This window comes from Octopus bimaculoides, chromosome 10, assembly GCF_046866305.1.
Source record: "Octopus bimaculoides isolate indiv1 chromosome 10, ASM4686630v1, whole genome shotgun sequence".
NCBI classification, from domain to species: domain Eukaryota; kingdom Metazoa; phylum Mollusca; class Cephalopoda; order Octopoda; family Octopodidae; genus Octopus; species Octopus bimaculoides.
In genome coordinates this window covers 65,468,555-65,491,407 of record NC_142937.1, presented here as the reverse complement: position 1 = coordinate 65,491,407, position 22,853 = coordinate 65,468,555, and the positions used below count along the sequence as shown (strand labels likewise).

The following is a 22,853-nucleotide window of genomic DNA, read 5'->3' as shown; positions in this document are numbered from 1 at the left end:
AATAATAATAATAATAATAATAATAATAATAATAACAACAGTAATGTAGCTATGATTACTGAATTCCCCAGTCTTCATTCAGTAGGCTTAGAGTCATTAGCATGTCAACCATTGGCAATTACGTCATTTTTTCAAACATAGTGTATCTGTTATATTTGCTTTTTAAAGAAAGTAGTATGTGATTTGAGGGAGATTTGAAACTTAGTTTTTATTTCCTGCAGGTAAAGCAATTGGTGGTTCATGATTGTTATTAATAGTGTTATGCTTATTGTTACTCCGACTATTGCTAGTGTACATGTGATCGCTGATATATTTGTCAGGCATACATAGAAAATAGCCTTACTTTCTTCATGTCAAGATCATCCAGATGGCTTTGTATAAACTGGACTGTGGCACTGAAGTCAGCTTGGTTAAATTCATAAGGAATGTTCCATCCAATGGGACCAAACTTGCGTCTCTCTTGTACTGTCGTATGAAGGAATGCAACACTATACAACATTGGTTTCCACATAGGAAGATTATTGATATCAAGTTGCTCCTTAAAAAAACAAAAAAAGAAAATTTAAATAATTGCTATCAAATGTAGAATTGGTGATGAGCAGGAAACAAAATACATGAATTATAAATCTTTTATTACTTTACTTGTTTCAGTTGTTTGACTGTGGCCATGCTGAAGCACTGCCTTGAAGAATTTTAGTTGAATGAATTGCCCCCAGCACTCCCATTTTTTTTTAAGCCTGGTACTTACTCTATTGGTCTCTTTTCCTGAACCACTAAGTTATGGGAATGTAAACACACCAAGACTGATTGACAAGCAGTGATGAGGGACAAACACAGACACAAGCACACACACACACTCATACAATGAGCATCCTTCAGTTTCCATCTACCAAATCCATTCACATGGCTTTGCTCAGCCCAAGGTTATAGTAGAAGACACTCACCCAAGGTACCATGCAGTGGGTCTGAACCTGGAACTATGTAGTTGGAAGCAAACTTCTTATGACACAGCCACACTTGCACCTTTATATATATGCATATATATATATATATATATATATATATATATATATATATATATATATATATATATATATTGTTGTACTTGGGGATGGTCATATTGCCAGTTTAGCCAATAAAAACACACGTACTGTATATTTGGTGTTAATTTGCTTCAGCTTTATATTACATTAATCTTAATCTTATTTCGGCCAGAGTTCTTACGTCACACTTCTGTGACCTCATCAGTGGTCCTTTGTTTCCTTCCTTCTTATGTGTGTCTCACCTTGCTAAATATCAGCCATTTTGTGTGACGAAAGAACTCTGGCCAAAATAAGATTAAGATTAATGTAATATAAAGCTGAAGCAAATTAACACCAAATATACAGTGCGTGTGTTTTTATTGGCTAAACTGGCAATATGACCATCCCCAAGTACAACAACATCTGTTTCAACACACGATTTCACATCAAAAATCTTGCAAAACAAATATATATATATATATATATATATATATATATATATATATATACACATACACATATGATGGGCTTCTTTGACTTTTCTATCTACCAAATCCAATCAAGTCTTTGGATGGCCCGAGGTTATGGTAGAAGACACATACCCAAGGTGCCACACAATAGGGCTGAACCCAGAACTGTGTGGCTGGGAAGCAAATGTCTTACTATACAGCCATCAAGACTACTGTATATGTGATCTGGTATCCACAATCTTGCAGTGCAATGGAGTGAAAGTGGTTGTCATGGAAGTAAAGGATATTATAGGGTGTGACACTCATATCTCTCACAATTTAAATAATTGTGTGTGTGTGTGTGTGAGAGAGAGAGAGAGAGAGAGAGAGAAAGAAAGGAAATGACCGCAGTATTTGACTGATACTTTGGGCATACACATTTTTATCTTTTATTGTCTATTATCCTAGACACTGGACTGCAGCCATGCTAGAGCACTGCCTTAAAGGGTTTAGTCAAACACATTAATCCAGTACTTATTTATTTAAAGTCTAGTGCTTATTCCATTGGTCTCTTTTGCCCAAACTGTTAAATTATAGGGACATAAGCAAACCAACACAGATCGTCATACAGGGCAAGGGTGGGAGGAGGAAACATACCCAAATACAAAGCATACACACATACATATACAAGATTCTCTCAGTTTCTATCAACCAAATTCACTCATTAGGCATTCTTGGTCTGGGGTGCTATTGTAGAAGACACTTGCTTAAGGTGCCACACAGTAGGACTGAACCTGAAACGGTATGGTCATAACATGAGCTTCTTAACCACACATCTTTACCTATTTTCATTTGATAACAAGATTTCAGATTTGGGATTATAAGAATTGTACTGCAATGGAAGTGAAAGTGTCATAAACAAAGTTCTATTGTCATTAACAAAGTTATATTGATGTACCAGTTGATATAATAGAAATGGGACTGAAAAAATATATTGAGTGAAGAATGGTGGTGAAAGTAGACTGCAGTGAAAATGGTACTGAAACTAAGTGAATACTGCATGCCTTGTCACTCTGAAAGTTGATACAAAAGGGAGATTTTTAGAGGCAGAGAATAAGCATTGGTAGAAAATATTAAATAAAATTGGGGAACATAGAACAAAAATGGTGACCATGAAATGAAAATGCTAAAATTAAGTGTTTGCTTTACCTGACTAATCCCTGCATATGTTCTCTTCAAGCTGGCTTTAACTCCTTGGGGAGGTTCATTTGTGAACTTTATTGATGCTTGTAAAAGGTTTATAGGGAATTTTGGATGTTCTTCAGTTGTTAACCAGCAGCGGAAATTGTCATGCATGTTTTCCCCACATGTTACCTTAAAAGAAAGAATAAATAAATAAAAGGCAAATGTATGCATGTGTATTAATGTGTGTGTAAATATATCATCCTGATCATGATCATTTAATGTCCATCTTTAATGCATGTATATATATGTTCGTATGCATATATATATATATATATATATATCATCATCATCATCATCGTTTAACGTCCGCTTTCCATGCTAGCATGGGTTGGACGATTTGACTGAGGACTGGTGAAACCGGATGGCAACACCAGGCTCCAGTCTGATTTGGCAGAGTTTCTACAGCTGGATGCCCTTCCTAACGCCAACCACTCATATATATATATATATATATATATAATGTTGACCACTAAAGTGGACATTTAATGTGCTAGAAATAGACCACAGCACATTAAATGTCCACTTTAGTGGTCAACGTTATATATAAAAATATACTTTAATCCCCTGAGATCGCAGATATTTTTTCTAAATATCTGTGATTCTTTAAATGTGCTAGCTTCCTGGTAATAAATCGATATTAATTAATATATGATTTTTTACCCTATGTTTTAATTTGATTATTTATATATATATATATATATATATATATATATAATTTAATCAGAGGTTGTGTTAACCTCATGAAGGGATGGTTTCATCCAAGGAAATATTGGTTCAATACTTAGTATTTTTGCTGTTAATAATAAACAATTATTAACTTCCCAATCTCCATTTTCTTCTTTCAAATGAATATAAATTATATATATATATATATATATATATATAGGAGAGTATTGTAGTTCGCTTGAAGCATTGTGTATTGTTTGTAAAGAATAAAAAGTTTTGAATGGTACAACAATGCACTATAATACAAAAAAATGGTCTATATACCTCTTGTAATTTAGTTATCCATAGTCCGATGATATTTCAGAATACAATTCCTTCTTCAGATATTCTTAGATGGAGTTGCTGCTACAATCTGTTTTCCAACGGCTTTTCTTTTTTCTTCCGAAAAAAGAAAAGCCGTTGGAAAACAGATTATAGCAGAGATTCTATCTAAGAATATCTGAAGAAGGAATTGTATTCTGAAATATCATCGGACTATGGATAACTAAATTACAAGAGGTATATAGACCATTTTTTGTATTATAGTGCATTGTTGTACCATTCAAAACTTTTTATTCTTTATCTATATATATAAATATATATATATATATATATATATATATAGGATAAGGGTAAAGACTCCCTTTGGTCATGAATAACCATGGGATTGCACCTGGAAAGTTCCCTTCCACAAATCTGGGCATATTTGTTTATGGAAGTTGCCCATGCATGCCAGCCTCCCCTCTCCATGCCACCAATTTTATCCAAAGAAAAGGTAAAAGCTGATACAGCTTGGCACCAGTGATGTTGCAACTCATTTCTACAGTTGAGTGAACTGGAACAATGTGAAATAAAGCGTCTTGCTCAAGAACACAACCCACAACCCAGTCTAGTGATCAAACTCACTACCTCATGATTGTGAGCCAGACACTGTAACCACTGAGCTATACATATCATTATAGATTAATTCGCTACCAGAATGGTCATCCATTTTCCTTCTGTTCTGTTTCTTTTTTTTTTTTTTTTGTTATAGAAAGAAAAAGAACTGAAATATTTGGTTCAGAATCTTAAAATTTTGAAACTTCTATAGTTTGTTGAGTGTTTTTATGATTTAGCAGATTAAAGAATCTAATCTATAGATAAGAGGATTTAATAAAGTTGACACCCTCAAGATATCAAACAAAGATGGATTTGGTGTTTTAGCAGATTAAAAGTCTGAGACCTAAAACTAATTGATTTTGATAACATATCTCATACACATTGCACTGAGATCATTATGACAAACATCTTTGATGATCAAAGATGATCAAAGAGAGAAGCTCTGAGAAGTTAGCTGACTAGCTAGAATTAGTAGGTCAAATTTTCTCAAATTGTAAAAGAAAAACATATTGATTTAGGCATCCATGATATAGGAAAAGATGATATGCTTTGGTCTTAACTTTTTAGCTTTCTCAATGTTCTGTGAAATGTAATGCTTATTTATTCACATTGTTTTGAATTAATCAGGTATTATCGTGTGGCTTTGAGATTTCGATGATGTGATTTTTTATATTTTTAAATGGTATTGTAAAGTAAGTGTGAGAAGCCAGAACTGTCCAGTTTAAACATAAAACAGAATATTTTGGCTGCATATGACCAGTTTAAATTCTAAAGGGTTAAATGTCTTTCATTAAAGATCTATGCAACTTTGCTGATTAGGTTAACTACAGACTATGGGAATCTCTCAGGAGTTACTTGATCTTCTAAAAATAAAAGAGGTACAGATCTGGATACAGTAAATAAAATGAAAGATTTAAGTGCAATAATGAGTAGTGATCTCAATTTTTTTCAGAACATTGCATTAATAACACTAGAAAAGATGATAGTAGAAGCAATTACCTGTTCAGATTAGATTATTTCTAATAAAGAAAAAAAAATTTTCTTTATAAAATATTTTAATTTATTTATTCAATTCATTTTTTAAGATGCATCTTATATTTGGCTTCCTCTTTTTATAAAAAGATATCCACCTAATTGAATCTATCAAAAGACTTAGAATTCCTGGAATAAAATACACTATTTTGACAATTTGATGCAACCAAATCAGAATACACTAGAGTAATGTAAAATTAAAGCAAACCTCATCATGGTTTACCATGTATGGACATGCTGATCTTAAATTCGATGATTTTTGCTTTTTTTTACTTTTAATAAAATAGAAAGTGGATATATTGGATTGAAATTGGTGCAAGAATATAACCAAATTATCACTTGAAAGCACTTCTTTTCTCTTCAACTAATCAAAATTTGGGAATGTTTTCAAATCTGAACTTGTTTTAGCTCCAAGACTTAAATTTAGTATCAAGTTAATTGGATAATGTGAATCTATACTTTTAGGAAATATAATAGTGATTAAAATCATAAAATTCCATTAATAAATATAATACTTAAATGAATTACTTAATTTGTTGTATTTTGTGTAGGAAATAATTTGACTAGAAATAGTGCTCACTTCATCAATTCAAATTCAAACAATACATATTAAAATCATCAAATTTTAAGGTGATAAGCTGGCATAATCCTTAGCCTGCCAAACAAAATGCTCTTTGGCATTTTGTCTGTCTTTGCATTCTGAGTTCAAATTCACTGAGGTCGATTTTGCCTTTCATTCTTTTGAGGTTGATAAAATTAGTAGCAGTTGAGCACTGGGTCAATGTAATCAACTTACTCCACCCCTGCAATTACTGGCCTTGTGCCAAAATTTGAAACCAATATTATCAAATTTTAAAGCGGTAGGCTGGCAGAATCATTAGCATGCCATGTGAAATGCTTAGTGGTATTTTGTCCGTCTTTACATTCCAAGTTCAAATACCATTGAAGCTGACTTTGCCATTCAGTACTAATTGAGTACTGGGATCAATGTAACCAACTTACTCACCCCCTTGAAAGTGTTGGTTTTTGCGTCAACGTTTGAAACCAATATTATTAGATTATAAAAGTATTTTTTATGTCATTAATGCCAACTTCAGTGATCCACAATTACACTCACCATTTATGGCTATTTACTGTAATTTGTTTTTTTTTTACTTCTTTGACAACAGATGTTCTTTTTTGGGGACTACAAATGATAATGAACTAAATTAAACTGAACAAACATTACAAAAACAAAATCTTCCCACTACATCAACAAAGTAATTGGATTCAATACTTTCAAACAGACTACTAAAATATAAATAATATCAATACTCACTGTATTCAGTAATTCCTCCATGAAATCCAGTCCAAGGTGACAGTTTTGCAAGAGCACCCATTGTCCATCTTGCATTGAAACTTGTAATAACCTTCGAGCGTGGATATCTTGTCCTTGGCCCATCGATATAGCGTCACATTCTGGGGGTAAAAACATAAGTGATTTTAAGTTTGTGAAAAATACCAACAGCAGCAGTTACAACATTAATGAGGGAACCTCTTAACAATTTCTCAATCTACAAAAAATAATTACATTTCCATTAAAATACACCAAAGCATCAGAAAGGATACATTTGATGATGTTATCCTTGATGCACCTGAAACGAAAGATGCTCATGACCGGAATGCCCTCGATTATAAGTTTATTTCATTGAGAATTGGTACCAGATCATCCAGAAATAGGTACCATATAACTGGGCATCTATTTTTGAATGAGACTATATAGCAGCAACAGCAGTAACAATTAAGTAATAATTAGCGTTTAGTATGGTAATTACCTTTCAGAATATCAATAACAACAACAAAACTGCCACTCAGTAAGTTATGACGATGAGTGTTCCAGTTGATTTGATCAATGGAATAGTCTGCTTATGAAATTAATGTACAAGTGGCTGAGTACTCCACAGACGTGTGTACCCTTAGCATAAGTTTTCACTGAGATTCAGTGTGGCACAGAATGTGACAAGACTGGGCCTTTGAAATACAGATACTACTCATTTTTGTCAGTTGAGTGGACTGGAGCAATGTGAAATAAAGTGTCTTGCTCAAGGATACAGTGCACCATCGGGAATCGAACTCACAACTTTATGATCATGAACCAAATACTCTAACTACTCAGCCTTTACCACTAATACCTTTACAACAACAACAAATATGTAAAATACAACAGTTTTGGAGCACTGGTGTTCAGCTTTGTTATTTTATAAATTTAATCTGATATGAAATATATGTTCACCTGGATAGGACACTAATTAGTAGTTAACAAGATACCTGGATTATCTAGAATCTACTCCAGAATGATCTAGTACCTACATCGAAATGATCTGGTACCTAATCTTGAATGAACTGGTACCAATTCCCCAATCCTCTGGTACCTATTCCTGGGTGGTCTGGTACCTATTCTCAATAGTTAAGTGGATTCATAGAATGTAGAATAAAAAAGTGCTTTACTCAGAAACACTTTTTCTGTTTTAGCCAGTTATCCAGTTAGTTATTCCACCTCCAGACAACTTCAGCATTAACAATATTTCTGATAATAATATTAACAGGGTAAAGGGTAAAGACTGCTTTGGTCATGAATGACCATGGGATTACATCTAGAAAGTTCCTCTCAGAGGCACAAGTCTAGGCAAGGTTGTTTATGGAAGACCAGCAGTCACTCATGCATACCAGCCTCCCCTCTCCACACCACTAATGTTGTCCAAAGGAAAGGGAAAGGCTAATACAGCTTGGCACCACAGATGCCACAACTCATTTCAACAGCTGAGTGAACTGGAGCAACATGAAATGAAGAGTCTTGCTCAAGAACAAAACATACAGCCCAGCCTGGGAATTGAACTCACTATCTCGTGATTGTAAGCTCTAACCACTGAGCCATGTGCCTTCACACAACATAGGCACATGAGCATATGTTTTGTGGGAAGGAACAGTCAATTGTATTGAATACAGTTCTTCACTTGTACTGTATTTTATTGACCCCAGGCAAAATTAAAGGCAAAGTTAACCCTACTAAGATTTAAACTCTGAATACAGATGAATAACTAAACAATAACAACAATAATGATAATGCAAAGAATTAGCAAAGCCATGAAATTGTCAGGTAAAATACTTTGCAGTAAATGTTATCTGCAAACTGGGTTCAAATCCTGCCAAGGTCGATTTTGCATTTCATCCTTTCACAGTTGACAAATAAAGTGCCAAATCAGAGTAAACTTGTAATTGTGTCAACATGGGACTCTCTGTTCATTGTGATAGTTCAGCTCAGGCTGTGACTTCCAAACTAATCATCTCATCAATTAAATTTGCTTTCTGTGCTGGCATGGGTTGGATGATAATCACAATCTGAGGCAGTTCTTATTTGGAGTTACATTCTTCATAGATGGGTCGGGGACAATGTCATGGTCGTAAGCTTAACTGCTGCCACCTCTGTTGGTGTTGTTGTTACTGCAACAATAGCAGATGGCTTCTAATTATTTGATAGGACCAAATAAAATGATCAGTTGATGTTTGATCAACAGCACAGTTCAGTTAGAACTAACCCTGGTTACCTAAAAACAACAACAGCAACAGCAATGACAGCACCAGCACCAACAGAGGCAGCAAAATGAGAAACGATAGTAAAAAAAAATTATCAAGAACAAACAGCAGAAATAGCAACAAGAACAATGGATGTAATGTTATAAATAGCAAAGAAGAAAAAACAGTTGCATAAACAGACAAAAGAAAAACATCACCACCACTTCCATCCTTACTGCACCGTTAATTATATCACCCCTACTCCAGTTCCACCCCTACTCCAATAAGGAATCTTTCCTCAATATTTGAAGGAATGGTAAGACCTGTTTTCAGCATCAACACCATCAATAAGACCATAACTATCATCACCCTCATCATCAATAAGACCATCATTACCACCACCACCACCATCAACCATGTGACCTTGAGTTCTTTGTATGTAGAAAAAAAGATGGGGTGGTCACATCTGGAATGCCTTTGATCATAGATCAGTTAAATTAAGGTTGAAATAGGACTAAATAACAACAACAACAGCAACAAAAACACTAACAACATCAATTAAAACTATTATAAACAACAATAATAAAAATATTGATATTACTGTTCCAAACAATGTTTGCTGCCATCCCTACCACGATCTTCACTATGACCACACCATGATGAAGGTCACCACCACCACCACTAACACCCACACAACCTCCACCAATAATAGCAATACAGCTACAACAACAAAAACTTCACTGCTACAAACAACCAAGAAGTTCCAGAGAAGAGATGTCTGAGCAGAAATAATTAAATGAAACAGGCTTAATTAATGAGATACATAAGGAAAACATTATACACAAACACACAAACATGCAATTAGTCTTTCTTCCTCGGAATCTAAATGAACCAGTGCGTGTCTATGTGCGTGGTGTTTATGTGGGATGTGCTTATGCAATATATTTGTATGCAATCATGAATAAATACTTATGATGTACATATGTAATATTTGATAAATATATATATGTGTGTATGTATACATATATATATATATATATATGTGTGTGTGTATATACATACTTATATATATATATATATATATATATATATATATACATACTTACATATATATATATATATAAATGTGTGTATGTATATATATATATATACATATGCATGAAGATATATACACAAACCCACACGTATGTATTGGTGCAGGCATGGCTATGTGATAAGAAGTTTGCTAACCAACCACATGACTCCAGGTTTAGTCCCATTGTGTGGAACGTTGGGGATGTGCCTTCTAAAATAGTCTCAAGGTGACCAAAACTTGTGAATGGATTTGGTAGACAAAAACTGAAAAGATCCCATCGTATATGTGTCTTTGTGTGTGTTTGCCCACCCACTTGATAACTAGAGTTGGTGTGGTTATGTCTTGTAACTTAGCAGTTCAGCAAAGGATACTGATAAAATAAGTACAACACTTAAAAAATATGTGTTGAGGTCAATTCATTCAACTAAAATTCTTCAAGGCAGTGCCCCACCATGGCCACAGTCAAGTGACTGAAACATCAAGTAAAAGGTAAAAAGTGTGTATACATACATACATATAACTAATTTAGAGACGAACCACTACTCTACAACTCAGAACCCATTCAAATCCATGCTGTGAGGCATATACCATCTTAATATATCGAATATTTTAATCGAAAAATTTAAATTAAATAACATATTACATTAATAAATCATAGAAATATAAATTTAAAAAATTTTAAAGTCAAATTTATAAACTGGAGAGTAAAAATTAATACGATAATTTACAGTATGGAAGTTTAAATGTAAAAAGTTAGTGCTAGTACATTGACTACGTGCGATTCATGACTGAAATAGGACTATATAAAATCATAAGCAAATTCTATCCGAGTTTATTAGAACGGGGAAATGATTTTACTCCCAAAATCAGTCACTCTTTCGGTCAAATCCCTAAGAAAATACCTGAAATCATTCAAAGAATAAACATAAACATGAGAAATAAAAATATATATAAAGAGACAAAATCTGTAAACTTATCCCTACATTAACGGTATTAATATAATTATTAAGAGTTACAATCTAATAGTATTATAGTAAATAAGGTTAAAACATTATGGAATAAGTAGACAATAGTAAAATAATGCGTTAGTGTACAAAGTTACTAAAAGACGGATGTCAATATTCTTTATAAAATTAAAATATGAAGACATGACTTATCTGCCGGCTGATAATTTGTAGATTAAACCCAAAATGGCTGTGCTATAGAATTTATACTAAAAGGTCACGTGATAAATATGGCGTCTATTACCCAGAAGTACATGTGTATTATAATTACTAAAATAATAACGAAAATATCGAAAAAGAAAATCTACCTAAAATAAAAAGTTTCTTGAGGATTAAAAATACTAAAATACTTAAATTTGCAAATTAACGCAGAGTAATAACTATACACATACGAAAATTCTATATGACGTAAATAATGCTATGAAAATTAATACTGAAAAGTCATGTGATAAACATGGCTTCCATTACTACAGGTAAGTACGTGTTATAATTTCTAAACTAAAATAATAACGAAAATATCGAAAAAGAAAATCTAGCTAAAATAAAAAGTTTATTGAAGATTAATAATACTAAAATACTTAAAACTCTCAAATTTACGCAGAATAATAACTATACCAAATACGAAAATTATATATTACTTAAATAATGTTATGAAACATTGTAAAAGACAGCTCATATTATCGTTGAATACTTAAAGTAAAGGTAGTTATATGTTCCAATTTAGTATAATATTGTGATGATTAAAGTGTATTCTAAAGCTAATTTGATGTATTTTACAATACTGATCATAACTATAAGTTGGTACCTAATACTAGGTTTAAATGAATAAATTAGTTATCTAAACTTATTATATAAGTAATTTAATTTATGTCTGCATTTAGTATTACGTTCATCGTGAGAATTAACCAATTTTTTATTAGCTAATAATATCTCTTTAAATTTGTTAGTACATAATAAGCAGAATTTATTCCCTATCCTATATGATTTAGCCTTGCAAACTATTTCCCATTTTAACTCGTATTCTAATCTTTTTGATTTAAGTTCCCAGCATGGATTTGGATGGGTTCTGAGTTGACTGAGTGGTGGTTCGTCTCTAAATTAGTTATATGCATATATATTATATATTAGGAAACCCAGTATAATATTATACCACTCTTTGGCTGTAAGGTTGGAATAATTTTTTTATTTCCTAATATTATTACACACACACACACATATATATATGTATAAGTATGGACATGTATATGTATGCATTTACTTGTTTTTAATTCTATTTTGCTCTTTTAATCGCCCATAGTGGCAATGGTTTATTTATTTGATTTTTTTTTGCTTTGTCTGTTAACCGTCAACTAACTGGAACCACGTCATGGTTTTCAAAGAAATAGCTGATCAATTAGGCTGTAGGACTGACCATGACCCCCACCCCACTACACATAGGGATTCAGAGACTTGTTGATCGGCAAAAAAAATAATGAACACTAACACCACACTTTAGTCACCACCTGATTCCTTACTCTCATTAGTACACTTAAATTTTCCCATGATGGGTTCACCATCGTAGGCTGCTTATGCCATACCATCTGCAATGTTGCACCTACTCGCTGTCACTTTACATATGAACTTTCACCTCCATAACACGGACCATACCTTCAAATTCACCACTGTATTTCTATGTAAACATAATTCGAACTAAATTCGCCCTTCCTAAAGACTCCTCTCAAGAACAACTATACTCACCTATCCACCAGTAGACAAAGTAACATAGATCCTGGAAGTTTGTAGCTTATTTCCCCTTCCTATACCTAATTCATTTTAATAAGTTGTACTTCTCTCACAGCCTTATGTTTTCTCCTTTTCTTTTTCTGCCCTTTTCAATAATGACGAATACACTGTACCTATTGTTAACTGTTTATTATATGAATTAGCCCTCCTAACCACTTAGATCCCCTGAAGAAGTCTAGAGGCACACTCATCATCCAAACTTTATCTGCCATAAGGAACAGCCATAAGGAACTGACATTTTGCTCTTTCCTGTAACATTAATACATGTGTGTGTAACACATAGTTACTACATGTGTATGTTTTCTTCTAATACTTTCTAATGCTTTGAAATAAATAGACACACTGGAATTGTCTACTGGATGATGTATGTCATTTTGTATCCTCTTCATTTTTGTATTTGCCATATAAATTAAGGGTAAACCACTTTTTACCGCCACCCATATATATAACACTCAACTGTGAGATTGCCATGCAATAACCAACATTTAGGTATGAATTATTGGGTACACTATCCCTTAGTTGGTTGGTTTCCCAACCTCTAACCTTCACAGAAATATATATGTGTGTGTGTGTGTGTTTATATGAAATTTTCATTCACTTAACCATGAAACGATTCGTACCCAATTAACTAAAGACTTGTTTTGTTTATGCTTTTCCCTCCGGTTTTTTGTTCTATGTGTGCCATAAATATCGCCATCCGTTTTGGAGAAAAATTTGTAGTTTAGAATCAGTAGTTCTTTGACTGCTATTTCTGAATTTTCAGTATGTTGGAGAAGCAACTCAATTGCTAATCCCTTATATTTATGATGATAAATGGTCTTACCGATAAAGGTTTATTTCATACTGAACTACTTGGCAAAATTGTTAATTGTTAATTCTATTATTAATTGACGATTCCCTGCCCTCATTTCTTGTATATGTGTATATATATATATATATATATATATATATATATATATATATATATGCATATTTATGCATATATATATATATATATGTGTGTGTGTGTGTATATGTATATTTATACATATTATATATATCTGTAGATATTCTAGCCTATACATGAATAGTCTGACCAACATTACATCACCAGTTGCACCACCACCATCACCACCACCACCACTCAGCTCTCATATGCACACACCTGCATACACACACACACACACACACTCTCATACAATCAACAGACAAACATATTTATTTGCTCAGCACATTTACCGAATACAGAAAAAAATTATTTCCAAAACTAAACTCAACTCAAATGTTTCTATGATTCCATGGTTTGTAAATCCAGCTTTTTCTAGTTTTAAAACAAAACAAAAACAAAATTGAACAAGGAAGGAAATCTATGAAACAACAAGCAGCAAATCAAACTGATGCACTCTCATCTTCTTCCCCCCCCCCCCAGTCACTTACTCACTAATACCATCGCCACCACCATCACCACTAGGCTTTACCATGTACCTTCTCCACCACCAGCAACAACAACAACAAAACAAAAATAACCTATATTAATATCTCTATAAACTATTCCACTCCATACTGTTTCTGTCTCCTATGATGTTTTAAAAGAATTTGCTCCATCATTTGCCCCATCATTCCTTCACCCATTTAGGATTATTATGGGGAGATGTGCCAAATTATTATTTGATGATTTCAATTACTGAGGAATACATACACACACAGACAAACATACACATATATGCACACACAAGCACATACACACACGTATATATGTATGGACACCCAAGTACTGCTTGCGCGCACGCACACACACACATGTGGACATATGGGCACTTACACATACACACACCGTATAAACACAAAGTGTACACAAACAGACTTAAATAAATTAATTTGTTTGTGTTTTTCATTAAATCATTATGAAAGCAAACAACCTTTTCCTCAACTCAAAGTTATTGGTTATTTCAGAGAGAGAGAGAGCGAGGGAGAGTATATATATATATATATATATATATATATATATATACGTATACACACATATCTGTATATGTATATATGTATACAAATACGTTTACATATATATATATATATATATATACACACATATATATATGTATGTATTTATATACATATACACATATATATATATGTATACATGCATACATATATATGTATATATAAATATATATATACATATATATGTAATTACATATACATATATATATGTAATTACATATACATATATATATGCATGCATATATATATATGCATGTATGTACACATATACTTATATATATCTATATATATGTATACACATACATTTATATGTATACATATCCATATATATATGTGTCTGTGTGTGTGTGTACACATAGACACACATATATCAGAAAATTCTTGAATCAATGATCAAGGAAACCAGAAAAACCAAAGAGGACTTTGTATGAGTTAAATATAACTACAGAGGAAGTAGTTTTATTTTACAAATTTAATAATTTAGGCATGAAACTGCTACTTCGTAGCAGCTTTGAAACATGAATCAGCGGAAGTGGAGTTTCTTGGTTAAAACATTAAACTTGTGATGTCTATATATATATATATATATATATATATATACATACAGAGAGAGAGAGATGAATTTATCTTTGAATATGAACATTATGATGATCACAATCTCATCATCCTGGATAGAAGGTTGCCCCAACTGGCATCTGTTTGAACTGGTTGAATCCAGTAATTTGTAATCTTCCCATTTTGGTTCTACTTCATCTCCTCTTTGTCTAAGTTACCTTTTTCATGGTTGACATTCATCATCATCATCATCATCATCATTTAACATCCATTTTCTATGCTGGCATGGGTTGGACGGTTTAACTGGAGCTGGCAAGGGGAGGAGCTGCACCCAGTTCCCTTGTCTGTTTTGGCATGGTTTCTACAGCTAAATACCCTTCCTAACAGTAAACACTTTACAGAGTGTACTGGATGCTTTTTATGTGGCACCAACACCAGCATTTACTAAGTGGAACCAGCATCTGTACTTTTTATGTGACATGATAACCAGTGCTTTTTACATGACATCAGTACCAGTGTCTTTTATGTGGCACCTTTTTACATGGTTTACATTGGAATTCTACATTTAAGAGATGAGGAATTATGCACATTATTTATATTATTTACATTTGACGGATATTTGTCCTTGTTTGTTGTTAACACAACATTTCGGCTGATATATCCTCCAGCCTTCATCAGGTGTCTTGGGGAAATTTTGAACCGGGGTTGTCCAATGTTGTTGTTATTATTATTATCATTATTCAGGTCACTGCCTGGAATCGAACTTGGAATCTTAGGGTTAGAAGCCTGCACTCTTAACCACTATGCCATATGCTGATTCCAGGCAGTGACCTGAATAATAACAACAATAATAATAGTAATAATAATAATATAATCGAAAAATACCTTAGGAATGAGAACCCAGGTTTGAAACTTCCCCAAAACACCTGATGAAGGCTGGAGGGTATATCATCCAAAACATGTTAACAACAAAGAAGATGAGGGCAAATATCTGTCAAATGTGAGTAATGTAAATAATGGTTTACATTGATTTGCTTAAACCATATAACAGTCATTCATGACAAAGAATGTTCTACATTTTTGCTTGATTTGCTAGAAATAGCAGCCAGCTTTCCTTCATATCACACACTATTTTCTTGAAATATAAAACAAAGGACATATTCAATGGTGTAGTCCAAGATATGCAGTGAATGTCTGTAAAATGTAATTGTCATGCCCAAGATCTATAAGAGGTGCTCAGCTGGTATATTGATAAGCCTGGGGCCTAGGGAACCAAGAAAGAGCCCTAACTATTTATTTGTTGGACCATTCCCTACAAAAACAACCTATCCATGAAATTTGAGAGAATCTCACCCATTCCAAGGATGGCATCCTCTTGGGACTTCAGTCATTGCTGGAAGGCCATTGGAGATAGATCTGTTTGATCAGACCAAAATTTACAGTCGAAAAAGGCAGATCAACTTATATACCAAGACTTTTAAGGACCAAAATTTCCATGTGAAATGCAGCAAGATTTGAAAAGATAGTGAAAATGTTTAATCATTTACATTATATTCTGCATCAAATTGTTTGCTGGAAAATATGGTATTTTATTTAGAGGTTAATTATACCGAAACAAAGGTCAGCTTTGCCTTTTGTCCTTTCCAGGTAAATAAAGAACCAGCCCTGTTGATTCCTCTCTTTCTCCCTCTTTTGGAAAAAAGTAAACCTGGAGAATGATATGTTCCAATGGATTTCAAAATGCCTAAGATATGCCATATGTTATATCAGTGCTTCAATGATTCTATCAGGAGCTGAAGGCCCAAAGAAGGTGGAAGGATGGAACATTGAAATGGTGGTATTTTGTTCCAAAAAACATTCACTCAAAGGAAGCTATGGTTGCATTTAAATTTATTTACCATATTTATTCAAGCATTATGCCTTCTAGAATGTAATGTAGCCCACACCCACTTTTTGTATTTAAAGACCATTAGTATATTTTATCTTCTTTAAACTCAGCTTAGAAGCCCATGGTGATAGCCAATATGAACTTGCATCTCCAGGTATCTAACTGTAAATATCCCCAACTTGTTCTGGTTAATGTGTGCTTCTATTACCACTTTGTACTCCTTTAGTACAGTGCTACCTGGCCACTCTGATTTTCATAATAACCAGTACTATGATGTTGGCATGGCCCACACACACACACATTATCCCCCAACACCTCTAGTTTCTGTAGAAACGGATCAAGAACTAATTGCTCAAGAACAATGACAGAAAAGCCTTGAAAAATCAAGTACATAATCAGATAAAGTTCTAATAGGTAGCAAACTCTAGTAAATGAGAATTGCAAAATCCTGTGGGATGCAATGATCCAGTGCAATCACCTGACCAGACATCGGAAACCGGACATTGTTGTGGTGAATAAAAAACGAAAGAACATGTATGATAATTGACATAGCATGCCCCAGTGACAACAGGATCAATGTGAAAGAAGAAGAAAAAATAAACAACCATGACGATTTGAAGTGGGAAATACAAAGGTTGTAGTCAATGAAGAGAGCAGACATTATACCATTAGTAAAGCACTCAACTACTAGCATGGCTAAAAAATGATTGGTGCAAGTGTGAAGGTAGAACAATTACAAAAATCAGCATTGCTTGGAACCGCAAGAATTCATTGCAGGGTTCTTGAAGCATGACCAGTAAACAAGTGTCACCTTAGTCTGCTGGCTGTGAACAGCTGACACCTTCCATCATACCCAGCAAAATAAGCTATGAGTTTTCATATGATGATAATAATAATAATAATATAATAATAATAATAATAACAACAACAGTCATCATTAAAGCCATAAATACATAGGCAATGCCAGTACTGAGATACTCTTCCCCCTTTCTGAAATAGGCAAAAGATCTTGAGATTTGAGGAGACTTGTTGTCACCAAACCTCAAGATGAAATACCTGCTCACTAAATTAGCATGCACTAGAGTAATAACAGTAATTACAATGACAACAGGTGCAGTGATGATGGTGATGACTTTGAAACTAAGAAATAATGAGTTGATATCTGGCAAGTTGATATGTTGCATAGCCAGGAGAGGGTCTTTAGTCTTTATTGGTGTCTCTCCTAGTGATGGCATCAAACACACACACACACACACTCATGAGACAGAAACTCTTTGCAAAGCTAATACTTCATTGAAATAATGCAAAACAATGATTGAAATAATAGCATAAATAGGACTGGAGCTAGGGGTAATGGTGTTAGTTATGAAAAGAGGTTGAAATGAAGTAAAGAGATTAACACTGTTATCATAGTGTAGTACTATTTGCATAACCCAGTAAATGGAGTTCCAGTAAGTTGTTATCAATGGAAAATGTATAGCGAATGGAAATGGAAAGGACTATTTGAAAGTACAGAGCAAAGGATTTGTGACTAGGCACGAACAATTTGAAGGAATGTATGGTTAGCTGAGCTTGAACTTGAAGCCATCAAGAAGCAAATTGGTGAAAATGTTAAGCATGATACAAGAGAGGAAGATGAGGTAGAAGAGAATGAAAAAGAAATGGTAGAACTGTATGACACAGTTGAAAGTAACAGACCTGAAATAGTAGCAAACGGAAATTCTGTTGACATTAATGTATTTTTTAGTTAACAGAATACAGGTACAAGTGGAGTGCTAGAGATAATAAATTGTCAACATATAGAATGTTTGTCATTTCAAGGAAGCCGGTTAGTGGAAATTGAACCATGAAAGTTAATTAAATTCTTGAGCATATAAGAACAACTACCATAATAGAAGTCAATAGAATTATCAAAGCAGCGAGCAAAGTTGTTGCAGATAATTTGTGAGTAAAAGACAATGAAAGAACAAACAGTGTGAAAAATACACAAAACAAAAACTCATGGCAGAAAAGAAGAATATTAGGAAATATAGGTAAGCTTGGTGATGAATTGGTATTGTAATGAAAGAGGAATGGTGAACTTTTGGAACGATTATAAATATGATTGACTGAAAAAAAAATTTAGTATTGACAGTGAAGGGCCAAATGTAATTGAAGAAGTAAAGCAGTGTATTTTGGCAAAGAGAGGTAAAATAACAAAAATAGAATCAAAGAATGAAGCAGAATTGGCAAAATGAATTATTCCAATTCAATTAGAAAAAAAATGATCAATAAATAAGTGGGGAAACAAACATGGGACAAAACAAACTGGCACAGGCTTGACTGTGTGGTAAGAGGTTTGTTCCCAACCACATGGTTCCGGGTTCAGTCCCACTGCATGACACCTTGGGCAAGTGTCTTCTACTATAGCCTCCGGATGACCAAGACCATGTGAGTGGATTTGGTAGACAAAAGCTGAAAGAAGTCTGTTGTGTATATATATATATCATCATCATCATCATCATCGTTTAACGTCCGCTTTCCATGCTAGCATGGGTTGGACGATTTGACTGAGGACTGGTGAAACCGGATGGCAACACCAGGCTCCAATCTAATTTGGCAGAGTTTCTACAGCTGGATGCCCTTCCTAATATATATATATATATAATAATATCTATGTGTATGTGTCTTTCTGTCTGTGTTTGTTCCTCACCACTCCACTCCCACTGCTTGGCAACTGGTGTTAGTGTGTTTACATCTTTGTAACTTACCAGTTTAGCAAAAGAGACTGATAGAATAACTCCTGGAGTCAATACACTTGATTAAAAATTCAAGGTTGTGCCCCAGCATGACCATAGTCTAATGACTAGAAAATAGTAAAAGATAAAAGATGAAAGAGTAATACCAGAAGCGAAAGAAAGTGGTTGACTTTGGAATGTGATGTGGAGTAAGGAAGAGTAGAATGATGCTGAGGTTGAGCAGTTCCAAAATTTGGCAGAGTCTGTTTCTTGTGCCCAACAAGAAGAAATTAGAATTGTGAAAGAAAATGTAAGACAACTAAGTAGAAAGATGAGGAATTGGAAAGTAGCTGGGCCTGATGGTATTCATGGGTATTACGACAGGATTCCATAAAGGAATAGCAGAACAATGAACTGCTCAACAGAAATGGAGAGATTCCCAAGTGGATAACAGCTGGACAAACAGTATTGTGTTTGAAGGATACTTCATAAGGGAATACTGTGGATGGTCACAGACCTACATCATGTGTCACACTAATGAGGAAGCTGCTCACTGGAATAATCATTGATGAAATGTATACATGTCTTGATGATAATTCTATCTGTTGAACAGAAAACTCATAAAATTCAGTAAAATAACATCTGGATATGAGTTTAAAGGAAAACTACAAAAGATCAACTATCTATTATTTATGGATGATCTCAAGCTGTATGGTAAGAATGAATCTTAAGTCACTTTTTTACTGAACATTGTTCGTTGCTTTAGTGAGGACATCAAAATGGAATTTGGTCTAAAAAAATGTGGAGTAATATTCTTGGAAATACTGAACTACCATCTGTGGCATTCATGGAAAGGATTGATGATAATACTGGGTATAAATACTTGGGCATGAATGAAGTGATGGAAAAAGAAATGAAGAAAAGCTTTATGCAAAAATATCTCCAAAGACTTAGATTAGTTCTACAGTTGAAACTGGATGAAAGAAATAAGTTTCAAGCAATCAATACATAGCTGATTGCATTATTGAGGTATGTTGCACATAATATCAATTGGAAGAAAGAGCTACTGCAGAGGCTGCAGCAAAAATGGAGAAAATTACTCCCAATGCATGGAGCAATATTGACAAGCTGTGTCTAACCAGGAACAAAGGTGGGCGAGGGCTAATCAGCCATGAAAATTGCATATGCTCAGAAGAAAATAACTCATGGTGGCATATCAAGAATGTTATGCAACCTTTGCTGGCTCAGGTGAGAATACCTGTTACAGTCAGGACTGATACTCGTAGGAAGATGTTAGTACAAAGAAAAACAAGTAAGGAAGATGAAAAGAAATGGAATAAAGAAAAGTAAACTGGTAGTTTGAGAGAGAGAGAGGCATGGAGGAATGCAAATGCTGATGGAAGGTGACACTGGCTTAAGAAGCCAGAAACAGAATTGTAGATCTGTGCTGTGCAGGTACAAGCACTCAGGATAAACTATACTGAGTGCAGGATTGACAATAGAACAGAAAGAGAAAAGTGCAAGGTTTACAGTGATAAAGGGGAAGCTCTATGGCATATCATAGATGAATGCGAGAAGTTGGCACAAAAAGAATTCAAGAGAAGACATGATAATATCAGAAGAATGATTCGGTGTGAGTTTGGTGGCATGTATGGATTGAACAGAGTAAAGATGTGGTTTCAGTATACCCCAGAAGGAGTAATTGAAAATGTTTAGGTAAATATACTATGGCATGTAATGATCCGCTGTAACCATCAAATTGACTATCAAAAGCAGGATAGAGTGATTGTAAATGAAGAGGAAAGGATTTGTTTAATCTCTGATATTGCATGTTCGGATGATGAAAGTGTATCATAAAGAGAAGTGAAGCAGGTCACATATGATGAGCTGAAGTCAGAGATAAACAGACTGAGGTCAATCTAGAAGGTGAGTGTTGTAGTTGTTGTTGGAGCTGCAGGAACTATAAGTATGAAGCTCAGAAAATGGATTGAAAAGATAGGATTAGATGTGAAGTTAGGGCACCTACAGAAAATAATGTTGCTTGGAACTGCACAAAACGTCAGCACAGTTCTCAAAATCTAAATGAAGATTGTTACTTTAGTCCATTGGCTGTGGACAGCTGAAAGTTATATTCCTCAGTGAAGTTGCTTTGTCAAACAACAACAACAACAACACCCCCACGCCGCCGCCGCCACCACCGCCACCACCACCAACAACTACTACTACCAGTACCACATTCCTATCAATATTTTAATTTTTATCTCTAGCATTCTAGATGAAAAACAAAAAAAAAAATCATACATACTAATGTTTCTTTTTTTTGCAAGTCTCATGATGTTTTCGGTTGGGTCTGATCCCATTGATAGGAAACATATCATTGGACAATGGCAGTCAGATTCTTCACTCATTGTCTCAAGGTTAAGAATGACCCCTTCAGCATACTACAAGGAAATAAAACAAATTAATGCAAAAATAATTAGTCTGCTCATTGATGACGGTAAGAAAGGTTGATGTACAATTCTGGTACTAATCAACTAAATAACCAAGTGGCCATGTTAGGCTACTATTTTCTTAAAATAGTAATTCCAAATCTGCTGTTTCCTTCAATATTTTCTTAAGCTTTTACTTATTGTGGGTCTATGACACAAAACCATGCATAAATATGTTTTTACTCAAAGGCAATTATGAAAAATTTAAAAAGAAGAGAAAAAAATTAGTAGTAAAAGAAATTCTTCTCAATAGCAATCTGTTTAAGAAAAGAAAATGATCCTTGAAATGATATTTTTACCTGTGATCCCATGGCTTCAGCTACATAGATTCGAGCCATTGGTATGGCTCTGTCAGGGCACCATGCTCTTACCAATAACAGTTTGTGCCAAGAGCTGAGAGTATTATTGTAGCCATCAGGTATAGGTGCTTCTTCAGGGATCTCTTCATCAAACCATGATTTCCATGCCTTAAAAATAAA

The 22,853-nt window shown here is 33.9% G+C and overlaps 1 protein-coding gene across 1 annotated transcript in view; it reads right to left on the bottom strand.

Moving 5' to 3' along the window:
* The window catches only part of LOC106877714 (dynein axonemal heavy chain 5), a 435,668-nt gene that overhangs the window by 61,351 nt on the left and 351,464 nt on the right, over positions 1-22,853 (bottom strand). Inside the window, exons 69-73 of the mRNA XM_089358248.1 lie at positions 22,674-22,841; positions 22,191-22,326; positions 6,651-6,790; positions 2,681-2,845; positions 344-538 (exon numbers count right to left, since the gene is read on the bottom strand). Of these exons, the coding sequence (XP_089214374.1) occupies positions 344-538; positions 2,681-2,845; positions 6,651-6,790; positions 22,191-22,326; positions 22,674-22,841 (804 nt within the window). The remainder of the gene's footprint in view (positions 1-343; positions 539-2,680; positions 2,846-6,650; positions 6,791-22,190; positions 22,327-22,673; positions 22,842-22,853) is intronic.